At 40.7% G+C, this 13,290-nt stretch overlaps 1 protein-coding gene across 1 annotated transcript; it reads left to right on the top strand.

The window, feature by feature from the left end:
• The first annotated feature begins 4,761 nt into the window (after window positions 1-4,761).
• On the top strand, window positions 4,762-5,757 carry LOC135702293 (apolipoprotein D-like). The gene is made up of 4 exons (XM_065223320.1): window positions 4,762-5,179; window positions 5,242-5,337; window positions 5,395-5,518; window positions 5,588-5,757. The coding sequence occupies exons 1-4, from the start codon at window positions 4,816-4,818 to the stop codon at window positions 5,730-5,732; spliced, it is 729 nt and encodes a 242-aa protein (XP_065079392.1). The 5' UTR covers window positions 4,762-4,815; the 3' UTR covers window positions 5,733-5,757.
• The last annotated feature ends 7,533 nt before the right edge of the window (window positions 5,758-13,290 follow it).

Raw genomic sequence — 13,290 nt, 5'->3', positions numbered from 1 at the left:
ATCGTTGCAATCCTCAATTGCAACGATTAATTCTCTTTATACTTAGATAAGATTTAGTTTTAGTTTTTCGTTTTAAGATATCAATTGTTATACTGATATGCAGGTTTAGAAAACCTATTTAAAATACTGAATTGCCAAGACAGGAACAATGTAAAAACACTTAGCTATATATCATAACAATTAAGGCTGGTAAGTTACTGTAGTAACTGGAGCACCTAGGTTAAAATGAATTGTAATTTATTTTGAATTTGAAACAAATAAAGAGTTTAAAAAAAGCGCATACGAACGGTATAACACTCAGGTTGAAGACAACACTAAATCAGACCCACAATCATTTTTTAACTTTGTAAAAGACAAACAGAAGTCAAGTAATTATCCTTCGAAAATTTACCTAGACAACAAAACAGGAAAAACGACTAGCGTTATCAATAATTTATTTGCTGAGTTTTTTCAGGATATTTACACAAATCATCATTGGCGTAGCTAATGGGGGTGCCCCTCCAGAATTATCTAGGCCCCCTCCAGAATTATCTAGGCTCCCTCCAGAATTATCGCGGTCCCCCTCCAGAATTATCTAGGCCTCCTCCAGATAAATTGTCTAGCTACGCCAATGCAAATCATGATGACCAAGACCGGGATTACCCGTATTTCTCATACCTTCCTGAGCCAATGAAAGATATTGTAGTTAATAATGTTACCCTCAACGAAATCTTACATTCTCTAAATACATTGGATGCATCAAAGGGTGCAGGACCAGATGGATTTTCACCAGTATTCTTTAAATCAGTATCGCAGGAGATAGTAAAGCCATTGTTGTGGCTGTTCAACTCTTCTCTCGAATCCTATTTTCTATCAATTTGGAAGGAATCGTATTTGATTCCAATTTTCAAAAGTGGAAAAAAATCAGGCGCAAAAAATTACCGTGGAGTTGCTATATGGTCCTGCATTCCTAAACTCTTAGAATCAATAATAAATCAAACTGTTTTTGCACAAGTTAAACATTTAATTACAGGCCAACAGCATGGTTTTGTTAAATGACGTTCAACGGCTACTAATCTGTTGAATTTTGTAACATTTTTTATTAACGCATTGGATAAGGGACATCATGTTGAGGCATTATATACTGACTTCAGTAAAGCGTTTGATAGAGTTGATATCCCTCTTTTGTTATTCAAATTATCTAAGTCAGGTTTTAGTCAACATTTATTAAAGTGGATTCAGTCATACTTGACCGGTAGGACACAAAGAGTTAGATTTGAAGTAGATTTGTCGTCAGTAGTCAATGTAACATCTGGTGTTCATTGATGTTCACATCACAAGGTTCCCATCTTGGACCATTACTGTTTATTATATTTGTTAATGATGTAGAACACATATTGAATATTCTGAATGGCTCAATATATGCAGACGACATGAAACTTTTCCTGGAAATTCGTGAAACGTCTGACCTTGTAGAATTTCAACAAGAAATTGATAGCTTTTACACTTGGTGCACAAAAATTTTATTAAATGTAATTCCATTTCATTTACAAGAAAGAAAATTATTAGGCAAAAACATGTAACAATAGGACAAAACAGAGTTGAAAGGTGCAATCAAGTTAGAGATTTAGGTGCTAAACTAGATTCAAAATTAAGCTTTGTTGAACATTATAATAACATTATCTACAAAGCAAGCAACAAGCTAAGGTTTATTACAAGGTTTAGCTTTCATTTCAATGATCCATACACAATCAAAACATTAGACATTGAGTACTGTAGTATAGTCTGGGCTCCATATCAAGAGACTCATATAAACCGCATTAAATCAGCTCAAAAACGGTTTCTATTGCTCTAAGAAAGTTAGGCTAGACGAGTTTACCCTTATCATCTTATGAGTCTCAACGTATGTTGATCAATTTGGATGCACTTGACATACTTCAGCTTGAAATTTTTGATGATGCCTTGTTCAAAGGGTTGAATCAAATACGTGATCTTTGGTGGCATGTATAGAAGCATTATGGTGGGATTGCTTATGGTGGGCGGATGCAACGGAGCGTTATCAAGGAGCAGCAAAGCCTTGAAGCTAATGTTATTGGCTGCGCAAAACTTCTCCGTCGTCCCCTACACGCCATTTTCTTTCCGAAAATACCCATATTTTAGAGTATTTGACAGTTTTTCTCGAACCGATTGTTGCCATCTTGAATTACAAAATGGCGTCTGGTATCGATTTACAGTCTCTACACGTCATCCCCTATCCAGAAATACCGATATTGTAGAGTATTTGACAGTTTTTTTTGAACTGGTGGTCGACATCTTGGATTCCAAAATGCCGTCTGGCATCGATTTCTGGTCTCTACACGAAAATACGCATATTGTAGGGTATTTGACAGTTTTTCTTGAATCGATGACCGCCAGCTTGGATTTTAAAACGCCGTCCGAAACCGATTAACAGCCTCTTTATACGTCATCCCCCGTTCCGAAAATACCCATATTGTAAGGTATTTGACAGTTTTTCTTGAAGCGTTGGCCTCCATCTTGGATTTCAAAATGGCATTCGGCATCGATTTACGGCCTCTACACGTCGTCCCCTTTCGGGAAATACCCATATTGTATGATATTTGATAGTTTTTCTTGAACCGATGGCCACCATCTTGGATTCCAAAATGACATCTGGCATCGATTTCCAGCCTCTACACGTCATCCCTTTTCCGAAAATACCCAACTGATGGCCGCCATCTTGGATTCCAAAATGACATCTGGCATCGATTTCCAGCCTCTACACGTCGTTCCCTTTCCGAAAGTACCCATATTGTAGGGTATTTGACAGTTTTTCTTGAATCGATGACCACCATCTTGGATTTTGAAATGGCGTCTGAAATCGATTTACAGCCTCTCTACACGTCATACCTATTTCGTTTTGTGTCCTCGCATTGCACAGCAACATCTTATATGGACAAGGTTTCCAGAAATAACATATTAAGGAAGTTCATGCGCACACTAGCGCCGCGAAGTGAGGGAGTTCTGAACTAATATGGCCACCATTCGAAAGGACTTGGTCACTTGATGAACTTTTCTCAAGATAGCAACTTTCTATATGGCCAGGATCACGAAATATTGTATGTTGGACTTAAGATCCAGCACCCATCATAAGTAACATAAAAGTGAAGCGTCCCTAGCGGCGAAGTTCCCATTCAAACCTGAATCTAATGATCAGTACAACAACTTTGTTGAAGACAGTATAGCTCTATATATTGTAACAAATGAGATAATCCACCACAGCCCCCATTAGTGAAAATCCCGTAAGCTGTGGGTATCCTTATTCGCGGTTCCTTATTCACGCCCCCGTTACCCCGGCAATAAGGATTCCTGACTGTAATTTTTATTTACAAGATGCAAGATCAGAAGGTAAAGTGTGTGTATTACACATAAAACATGTCAATTTAGCTTTCAGAGGGTCACAATAGCGACCGGTGGTGTAGTGGTAAGCGTGACTGCTTTCTAACACCTCAATGGGTCTGGGTTCAATCCCAGCCGAGGTCGGTGGGACTATTAGACATAAAAATCTCTGGTCACGTCTACCTTCGGAAGGGAAGTAAAGCCGTTGGTCCCGGCCCATGTGTTTTGTTGAATGGGTGCGATATCCTACACAGGTGTGGAAGCTGCCTTCCTGCACATTCGATTGCCGTCAATGGATAGCAATCGATGTCCGTCGGTGATTGGCACTAGATTGCGGAACAGAGACCGACGTTAAATAAAGGAAAGAAGAAAACAATAGCGATTAGCTGTAACGATGAGCAACGCGATGAGCGAGCAATCAGCGATCATAAAATCGCTAGTTGTGACCTTCTGAAAGCAAAATTGACAAATTTTATATGTCATATACAAACTTTACCACCTCTTCTTGCATCTTACAAACAAAAATTATCATTATAGTATCCCATTGTTTCATAATACGGAAAAATAGCATTTTAGCTGTAATGAGCAATTGCATGCCTGGGTACAGGAGGGTCCACCAGAGCATCAGCAATGGATGGGAGAGTGGAAATGCCAACTCTCTGTCTATAACTTTCTAGAAAAGAGGTTGGGCTCTTCTCCCCACTCACTAGGACATCCTCCTGTTGGATGGCCTGTTTTTTGTCCGGTTGTATGATCGTGTTGTTGGAAGGAGATTCTCATTTATCCCGTGGAATTCGAATTTTTTGGTGCATGATGTGTTAAGCACGATTCAGGTTACTCCTAGTCTCGGGACCCATATTCACCGGAACATATCTACGGAACCAGTAGACTGATTCAAAAAAATATTCATTCTATACAACCAGAAAGTACCTTCAGTTTAGCGGTTGTTGCGTCCAATTTAGAGTGAAGGTTGTCGAGATACGAAACTCTTAAAAATTCCCAACACGCACACACACAAGTATTGTCCGATCTCGTTGAGCTGAGTCGAATGGTAAACGACAATCAGCCCTACGGGCCTCGGATCAAAGGTTAGTTTCCCCTACTATATATATTCTTTGTTAGATGATTCGATGAACCTCTATTTATACCACTGACCGTATGCGTTTGAACTCCCAGATACTGGGATGAAAAAATTGATAAAAACCATTTAGTGTGTACTGCATCGGCTTGAAAGTCTAACTCCCATCAATCAAGAATTCTAATCTTATCATCCATGATGCGGCGATGGTCAGTTATCTTTATTTCCGAAAAATCATTTTATAGCTTCCATAATCGCCAATCCGTCCCTACGGAACCATAATTCTATATAATAGACACATCACACGACCCGCCTTGGTTATTACATATTTGTGCACCTCGGAAGAATCAATTTCACAGGAAATGAAGTCAGCGTTAGTAGCCACCGCGGTGGCATTTGTGCTCTGTCTGAGTGTGGAAACTTCCTTTGCTCAGATCATCAACATCGGCCAATGTCCCGAAGATGTGGAAGTAGTGCAGAATTTCGACGTGGAAGCCTATCTAGGTCAATGGTACGAAATTTCCCGCTACGAACAAACCTTCCAACGCAACGGCGAGTGCACCCAAGCACACTACTCCGTGAACGATGACGGATCCGTTAGAGTGCAGAATCGTCAGCTGGTTCCGCCTAGTTCACTGTTTGAACAGGAAATTGGACGGGCTGTGATTTCGTTCCCAGATGAGGATCCTCTGCAGGCCAAGCTGAACGTTAGTTTCGGTGGAATGCGTAAGTGGTTTTTGAGGGGTGTTTAAGTTAATGATTAATTAAATTTATGACTATTTCAATAGCTCCAATCAGCTCCAACTATTGGGTTCTGGACACGGACTACACAGGATTCGCATTCGTGTTCAGCTGTTTCCCCGTCAGCGATAACATCAAAGGAGGTAAGGAACCTTCTAGATAATTGAAGGATTCAGAGTTCAATTTTCAAACCATTTTAGAAAACTACTGGTTGCTTTCGAGAACCACTGAATTGCCGGCAAATGCGCAGGATCGCGTTGAAGAGCTTACCGAAAAGTTCCTGATTCGGCGCCATATCAGAGTTACCAAGCATGATCTTTATTTGTAAGTACTGTTGAACTTTTTATCCGAAAATCCATCGAAAATTTATTAAAATCAACTTTTTTTCAACAGCTGCGTTAACGAAGGAAGTACGGAATCTACGGAAACTACGGAAACCACGGAAGCTCCTGAAACTACGGATGCTATGGAACCCGGAGAAAGTCCTAACTCACATGCCAAGGTCGAAGATAAGCGAAGCAAGCGGGTCTACCCTTAAACACTGCCACGGAAATTAAACCAAGCTCTGTTCAATGATCAATAAATGTATCTTGACCGAAATCCTCCAGCCAAGCCTTCATTATCCTGCACGACGCGTACCGATAATCAGCGCGACACCCGTGTCCTCTGTGTAATTTTCTCCCATTCGCTATGCTTTTCCAGGGGCTGAAGAAGGGGTATCGCAATTATCGAGTTCGTGACTGCGGCACCAATTTCAACTTTATCTTACACACACACACACACGTGTGCATTCACTTGCTATAACGAAAAAAGAGGATTTTCTCTTTGCAGCTACTGAAAACCAACTCACGGTGGGAGAATACGTATTTTTGCAGGCTATATTTAGATGAAAGATTTAAACAAAGACAAACAGACGTTACTCTTTAAATAAATTTCCCTTTAATATACCGCCACAGAACTCACTAACGGCATGGCTTGTCAAGTCTCAAACAATGTTGCATTCAAGTTCGATATATTGTATAGAAACGTCAAAGTGATCCGATTACAGCGCTGGGGTGGGGTAATTATATTAAGATTGATCGTTCGATGCGTGTACGACGATTGCGAAGAAAGTATTACGTCTGTTTGTATGTGATTAAAAAGTGGTTTTAATTAGCTCAAATAACGTCGTTCGTTTGCATTAATGTTTAACACAAGACCAACAATTAAAATGACTTAACCTTGTAAGGTCATTTTCTCGCAAACCGAATAATGAACAGGTAGGGGAAATTCTCCTCTAGCCGATTGTGGTTTAGGTTTGCGAATGAAGGTTTCGGTTCGCGAGAAAATAGCCTTACGAGGTTTGTTTGCGAAATGGAGTTAAGGCCATTTCAATTGTTGGTCTTGAATTAAGCAAATAAGAATTTGTAAAACAATCAGAAAGTATGTGACGATGTGATGTGCGTGGCGAACAACACGGTGAAGTAAAAGAATCAAAACATTCTTAACGCACATAAGCGTTATGACGCATTTCGCGCTAAATCGTATTCGGAGCTGGCAGCACCCACTCAGATTTCAATGAAACTTTCTGGATGTGTGGACCTTGACTAAATATGCCACTTTGCATACTTAGTTTTTCCAAAATCTAACTAGACTAACATTTGTGAAATTTCTGTGTGCCAGATATTGTCTTTGTGCTATTATATAGTTCTTCGAGTTCTTCTGACATTTCGATGTACTGTTCAGTGGATATGTACTCGAAACGTAGTTTTGTGATATTTTTATCTGTTTGTTCAACTGCCCAGTTATATAGTTCTCGTGGAGTTGTCATGGTGTTTTCATAATCTCGAGCAAGACTAGTTCTCTTTGCCATTAGCTTGAGAGTGCCACCAATGGCATCACAGGGACCTTTTGCATGAGACGTTGCAAAAAATGCCATTCTGCTTCTAATCCATGCTTTGACTAAACACACTGACACTGACTTGACACACTAGCAAAGTTTTTTTTTTTTTTTTTTTGGATTTTGATGCTGCCCCATCTGACATAAAAATAATTTTAGAAAAATCTATCGATTGTTTAATAAAATCTGTCATTTTTGAGATGAACAACTGAACTGCAACTGTATCGTGAGTCATTACTTCTGATATGATAATGAAGCTAACATTTTCAAGTTTATTGTCTTTCTTATAATAAACTTCAAATGGATGTATTGTTGCTTGAGAATTATTCCAGTGATACCCTTGAGCAGCGTTTTGGATAATGAATGAAAATTTTTCAGAAAAATCACAAATTGCTAGCATTTCGCCTTCTATTAATGATTCTTTTTAATTTCTTAGAAAAGATGACTGTTGTTTGTAAATAAAGTCATGAGTTATAAGTTTGTTAATTTTATCAATGAGATACGGAACAAATTCATCAACAGGCTTGATAATCGTTTGCAAATTACAACGATCAGTATTCAGCCACTATTGAAACACAACATCTTGTTTGTCATTTGATTCTAATAGCAAAGTAAGTTCCTCTTCAATATGTTCATTGGAAGCACACTTTTCGCAAGCACGGAAAAAGCAATCAGTTGTTCTAGTAGAAATATTACAAAGCATTTTTTCTATTATTGCATCTTGTGACATAATTCTTAAACTGTTGATCATTATCAATTATCAAAAATGATCAATTGAGCGGCAAAAAGGTATTCTCATTCAGAAGATGAACCAAAAATATTTAACTTGATTGGAAAAAGGGAAAAATAGCATGTATGAAAATAGGTTTAAAACATAGAAAATATATAAATAAATGATATATGAAAAATCTTGTCTTTTCTCTCTCACATATTATCAAATTTTGCATCAGTAGTAGACAACAGAATAAGGGAATGATATTTTTTTGACAGGGTCTACATGTCCAAATAGTTTTATTGAACTCTGAGAGGGTGCTGCCAATTCCAAATACGATTTGGCGAGAAATGCATCATGAGCCCTTTTCATATGAAATTCTCGATTAATCAAAGTGAACTTAAGTGCTGATTAGACAAAATTGAATCGCAAATTGAGCTTCATTGGATTCTGAGATGATTTTGAGGTTCAATGGTTTAGTTTTGTGTGAAAATGGCAAACCAAAAAAAAAATCAGTTCAGAAATGAAAATGTTTTTGTAAGAAAAACTTTTTTTCCTTAAAAGTGCCCATCTCGCGATTTATGGACGGATGGTAGTAAACATAATTACCTATCTTGAGGCAAAGTTTCATCCAAATCAAACATGGCCATGCATCCCACTGCGTCCTAGCAAGAACTACGGTCGACTTGTTTCGCGCTCCGTTGTTTTGGAAGTTTTCTCGGTATTCGCTTGATATAAATTATCATTTTTTTTCTCACTAAGTGACTCCTGGCATAGTTCCCGGTAAATTGATCGAAAAGTGAGTTTTTTTGTAGTAGAAAGTGTCATTTTCGGAACGATTAATCCGTGCTATTGGTAATTCGCAAACCAATTTGGGCATCATCGTTGCGTGGTCACGCATACGCGCTCACGCATACCCGCTTACGTATCATCATCATCGAGTGTGAGCACCCGTTTCTACATCTACATCGTTCATCAATCATCGTGCGCCTGTGTGCGCTGAGTACCGAGCCTCGATCAAGTGCACCACAACGAAGGTCATCCACGCTGCGCGTCTCTTCCAGCCATCTGTGTAAACGCCTACACATATAACGCTCGGTGGTAGTAATATAGAATTATCAGATAAGTTTTTGTTTTTTTTTTGTTTCTTTTCCTCCCCCATTAGTTAAATTTTCATTTTGTATTTCTGTGTTTGTAGTGTTTTCTGTGTATTGTGTCTGTGCGTTCAGTGGGAGAGCGTTTTGCGCTCCCACTAGTTGAACAAAATGGATGTTTTGTCAGAAGACGACATGGATGACCATTCATCTCAGAAAAATGATGATGTCATCCATGGTTCGTCGTCTCAGTCTGACAATGAGCAGGCTGAGAAAAGCTCCAGATTGCGGGCCTACCCGAATGACTCGACTGGCCCATGGGTTGTCTATTTTCAGCCCAAAAACAAACCCTTGAATGTTGTTCAGATATCTGATGATCTGACAAAGCGATTCTCTGCCGTGACCGAAATAACGAAGGTTAGGCACAACAAACTTCGTGTGACCGTCGCTAACCTGAAACAAGCCAAATGAAATTGCTGTTTCCCAGTTTTTCACACTGGAATATAGGGTGTACATTCCAGCCTCTGATGTGGAGATCGAAGGCGTGGTCACTGAGGCGAGTCTGAACCCCGAGATACTGGAGAAGCAAGCGGTTGGCCGATTCAAGAACCCCTTCCTTCCTCCGGTAAAGATACTGGCCGTTCATAGAATGAAGTCAGTATCGCTCAGCGAGGGTAAAAAGAGTTTTACCCCCACAGACTCGTTTCGGGTGACCTTTTCTGGATCTGCCCTTCCTCAATACATCGAGCTGGGAAAACTTCGTCTTCCTGTGTGGTTGTTTGTACCTCGGGTCATGAACTGCCAGCATTGTAAGCGGTTTGGACATACGGCCTCCCACTGCGGCAACAAGGCACGCTGCTCCAAATGCGGGGAGAAGCATGAGGATGGCGCCTGCGCAGCTACTGCACCAAAATGCGTGTACTGCAACGGAACTCCTCCTCATGCTCTCTCGTCGTGCCCGGCGTACAAACAGCTCGGGGACAAAATGAAACGCTCCCTTAAGGAACGTTCCAGGCGGTCTTTTGCAGAAATGCTTAAGACAGCCACGCCATCGACCAATGACAAAAATCCCTTTTCTCTTTTGTCAGATGACGAGACTGACTTTGACTTGGCTGAGGAGGGAACTTCTTTCAGTTTTCCGGAAGGTTCTGCACGGAAACGAAAGCGCATCCGTTCGCGGATTGTTGCAAATAAAGAACCCCAAATCAGCTTGCCTAAATCAAGGAGTGGTGGAAAAAAGGAGACTTCTACTCCTCCTGGATTCCGCAGAACTGACTATACCCAGGATTTTCCACCTCTTCCGGGGACATCCAAAACCCCTGATGCCCCAATTTTAAGAACAGAAACCCCTTCTTCATCTGGGCTGTTCTCATTTGATGACATTGTGGACGGTATTCTCAAATACCTCAACATTTCTGATCCTCTGAAAAGCATTGTCCTCACATTGCTTCCCACTGTGAAATCCTTCTTGAAGCAATTGACTTCAAAATGGCCCCTTCTTGCAGCTATCATCTCCTTCGATGGATAATTTTCCAAACGAGGTCGGGGATTTGATCACTGTTCTACAGTGGAATTGTCGAAGTCTTATTCCGAAATTAGATTCGTTCAAGTATTTAGTCCATAACAATAATTGCGATGCATTTGCCCTCTGTGAAACATGGCTCTCTTCAGAAATTGATCTCCCTTTTTTTGATTTTAACATTATTCGATTGGATCGTGAGGATTCACGTGGAGGAGGGGTTCTTTTGGGGATCAAAAAGTGCCATTCCTTCTATATAGTGAATCTTCCCGAATTCCCCGGTATTGAAGTTGTCGCATGTCAGGCTACCATTAAAGGTAAGAGCCTTTGTATTGCTTCTGTATATATTGCTCCTAGAGTCTCTGTTAATCGCAAACAACTTTTCGACATATGTGCGGTACTTCCCACTCCATGGTTGATCATGGGAGATTTTAACTCCCACGGTACAGGCTGGGGGGAGCTGTACGATGATAACCGTTCTACTTTGATTTATGATCTCTGCGACAACTTCAACATGACAATACTTAACAATGGAGAAGTAACACGTTTGGCTGGTCCATCCTCGAATGGTAGCAGATTAGACCTCACTTTTTGCTACAATTCACTATCGTTGGATTGCACTTGGCATGTAATCCAGGATCCGCACGCTAGTGATCATCTGCCGATCAAAATTTCGATTGCCAGTGGGTTCGACTCGTCAGAATCCGTTAATGTCGCGTATGATCTAACCCGTAACATCGATTGGACTAAGTTCCAATCCGCGATAGACGATTCAGTATCGTCAGTGGAAGAGCTTCCGCCGTTGGAGGAATATAATTTCCTCTCTAATCTCATCGTCGACAGCGCACTTCAAGCTCAAACACGACCGGTACCGCGATCGTCAATCCGTAAGAAAACACCATCGCTCTGGTGGGATCAACAATGCACGGAATTTTACCGTAAAAAGTCCGACGCGTTTAAACTTTTTCGGAAACGCGGAACACGCGAGCATTTCGACGCATACACATCTCTTGAACGTGAACTCAAGAGCCTCATCAAGGCCAAAAAACGGGGTTACTGGCGGCAGTTTGTAGACGGATTGTCGCGCGAAACGTCTATGAATACGCTTTGGAGTACGGCGCGAAGAATGCGTAACCGGTCTACTAAAAACGAAAGCGAGGAATGCTCGGATCAATGGATTCTTAAATTCGCGCGAAAAGTGTGTCCGGATTCCGTGCCGTCGCAGTTGATTCCTCGCGAAACCGCGAATTCGGTAGACGAAATCAGTCAGCCTTTTTCAATGGTCGAACTTTCACTCGCTCTCCTTTCGTGTGGCAATTCTGCCCCGGGATCTGATAGAATCAAGTTCAACTTGCTGAAAAACCTCCCAGACGTCGCTAAGAGGCGCATGTTGAACTTGTACAATCAGTTCTTGGAGCTCAATATTGTTCCCGACGATTGGAGACGAGTAAGGGTGATAGCCATTAAAAAGCCTGATAAACCCGCGTCGGATCACAATTCGTATCGGCCCATCGCGATGCTGTCGTGTATTCGGAAATTGATGGAGAAAATGATCCTTTTTCGCCTCGACAAATGGGTTGAGACGAACCACCTTCTTTCAGATACTCAATTTGGTTTCCGTAGGGGTAAGGGAACGAACGACTGTCTCGGGTTGCTTTCCTCGGAAATTCAGTTGGCTTTTGCTAAGAAAGAGCAAATGGCTTCTGTGTTCTTGGATATCAAGGGGGCTTTTGATTCAGTATCCGTTGAAGTTCTTTCAGAGAAACTCCACACGGAAACAAATCCGATTCCATTTTCATGAATAAGAAATCATGAAATGCAAAAACTTGCCATCCCATGAAATCATAACAATGATTCATGATTTCGTCATGGAAATTCATGATTTCATAATGCAGTGGAATCAAGGCCGCTACAAGCGTTACACGTACTTGGCAAACCGTGTTAATAAACCGCACTACATAGGTATCTCTAATACGCTAATACGATAATCTCAAGGTTCTTGGTTCGAATCCAGTCTGATGCTTTATTCTATTCTTTTTACATTTTTTTTTATAAAAGTTAAACCCATGAATTTTAGATCATGATTTCAAATCGGATGATTCATGATTTTGGGTATATTTGCTGCGTTACGCAAAAGTTGCTCATGATATCATGAATATTATTCATGGTGTATTTTCATAACATGAAAATACGCTTTGTTCATGAAATCATGAGTCATTTTCCTCATTTCGGAGATCGGATTTTTTCCCGTGCACGCTTGTGGATTGTCTCCATTAATGAATAATTTTTTGTACAATTTGCTGTCAGAAAAACATATGAGCTTTTCTCATGGAAATTCTACAGCTTTTCGATTTAGCTACATGGGTCTCCCCCAAGGCTCATGTTTAAGCCCCCTTTTGTACAATTTCTACGTCAGAGAAATTGATGTCTGTCTTAGTGACAATTGCACGTTGAGACAACTTGCAGATGACGGCGTAGTGTCTATCACAGGGCCAAAAGAGGTTGACCTGCAAGGACCCTTACAGGATACCTTGGACAATTTGTCTACTTGGGCTATTCAGCTAGGTATCGAATTCTCCACGGAGAAAACTGAGTTGGTCGTTTTTTCTAGGAAGCATAGCCCAGCACAACCGAAGCTTCAACTTTTGGGTAAACCGATCACTCATTCCATGTCTTTTAAATATCTCGGGGTCTGGTTCGATTCCAAATGCACCTGGAGATCCCACATTGAGTATCTGAGACGAAAATGCCAACTAAGGATCAATTTCCTTCGATCAATTACCGGAACGTGGTGGGGAGCCCATCCACAAGATCTTCTGACGTTGTACCGGACAACGATTTTATCGGTTTTAGAGTACGGTAGTTTTTGCTTCCAGTCGGCAGCTAAAACGC

The sequence above is a fragment of the Ochlerotatus camptorhynchus genome, unplaced genomic scaffold (genome assembly GCF_037179485.1).
Source record: "Ochlerotatus camptorhynchus isolate MF236.1 unplaced genomic scaffold, CSIRO-AGI_Acam_v1.1 ptg000191l, whole genome shotgun sequence".
Lineage (NCBI taxonomy): Eukaryota > Metazoa > Arthropoda > Insecta > Diptera > Culicidae > Ochlerotatus > Ochlerotatus camptorhynchus.
Note: the sequence above shows the minus strand (reverse complement) of the source record. Positions and strands in the feature narration are given on the sequence as shown.

Bases quoted from the DNA above. Each gene is read 5' to 3' on its own strand.
- LOC135702293 (XM_065223320.1), top strand. From the start codon at position 4,816: ATGAAGTCAGCGTTAGTAGCCACCGCGGTGGCATTTGTGCTCTGTCTG. The intron at 5,180-5,241 runs GTAAGTGGTTTT...CTATTTCAATAG, and splicing joins CGTTAGTTTCGGTGGAATGC to CTCCAATCAGCTCCAACTAT. The intron at 5,519-5,587 runs GTAAGTACTGTT...TTTTTTCAACAG, and splicing joins ACCAAGCATGATCTTTATTT to CTGCGTTAACGAAGGAAGTA.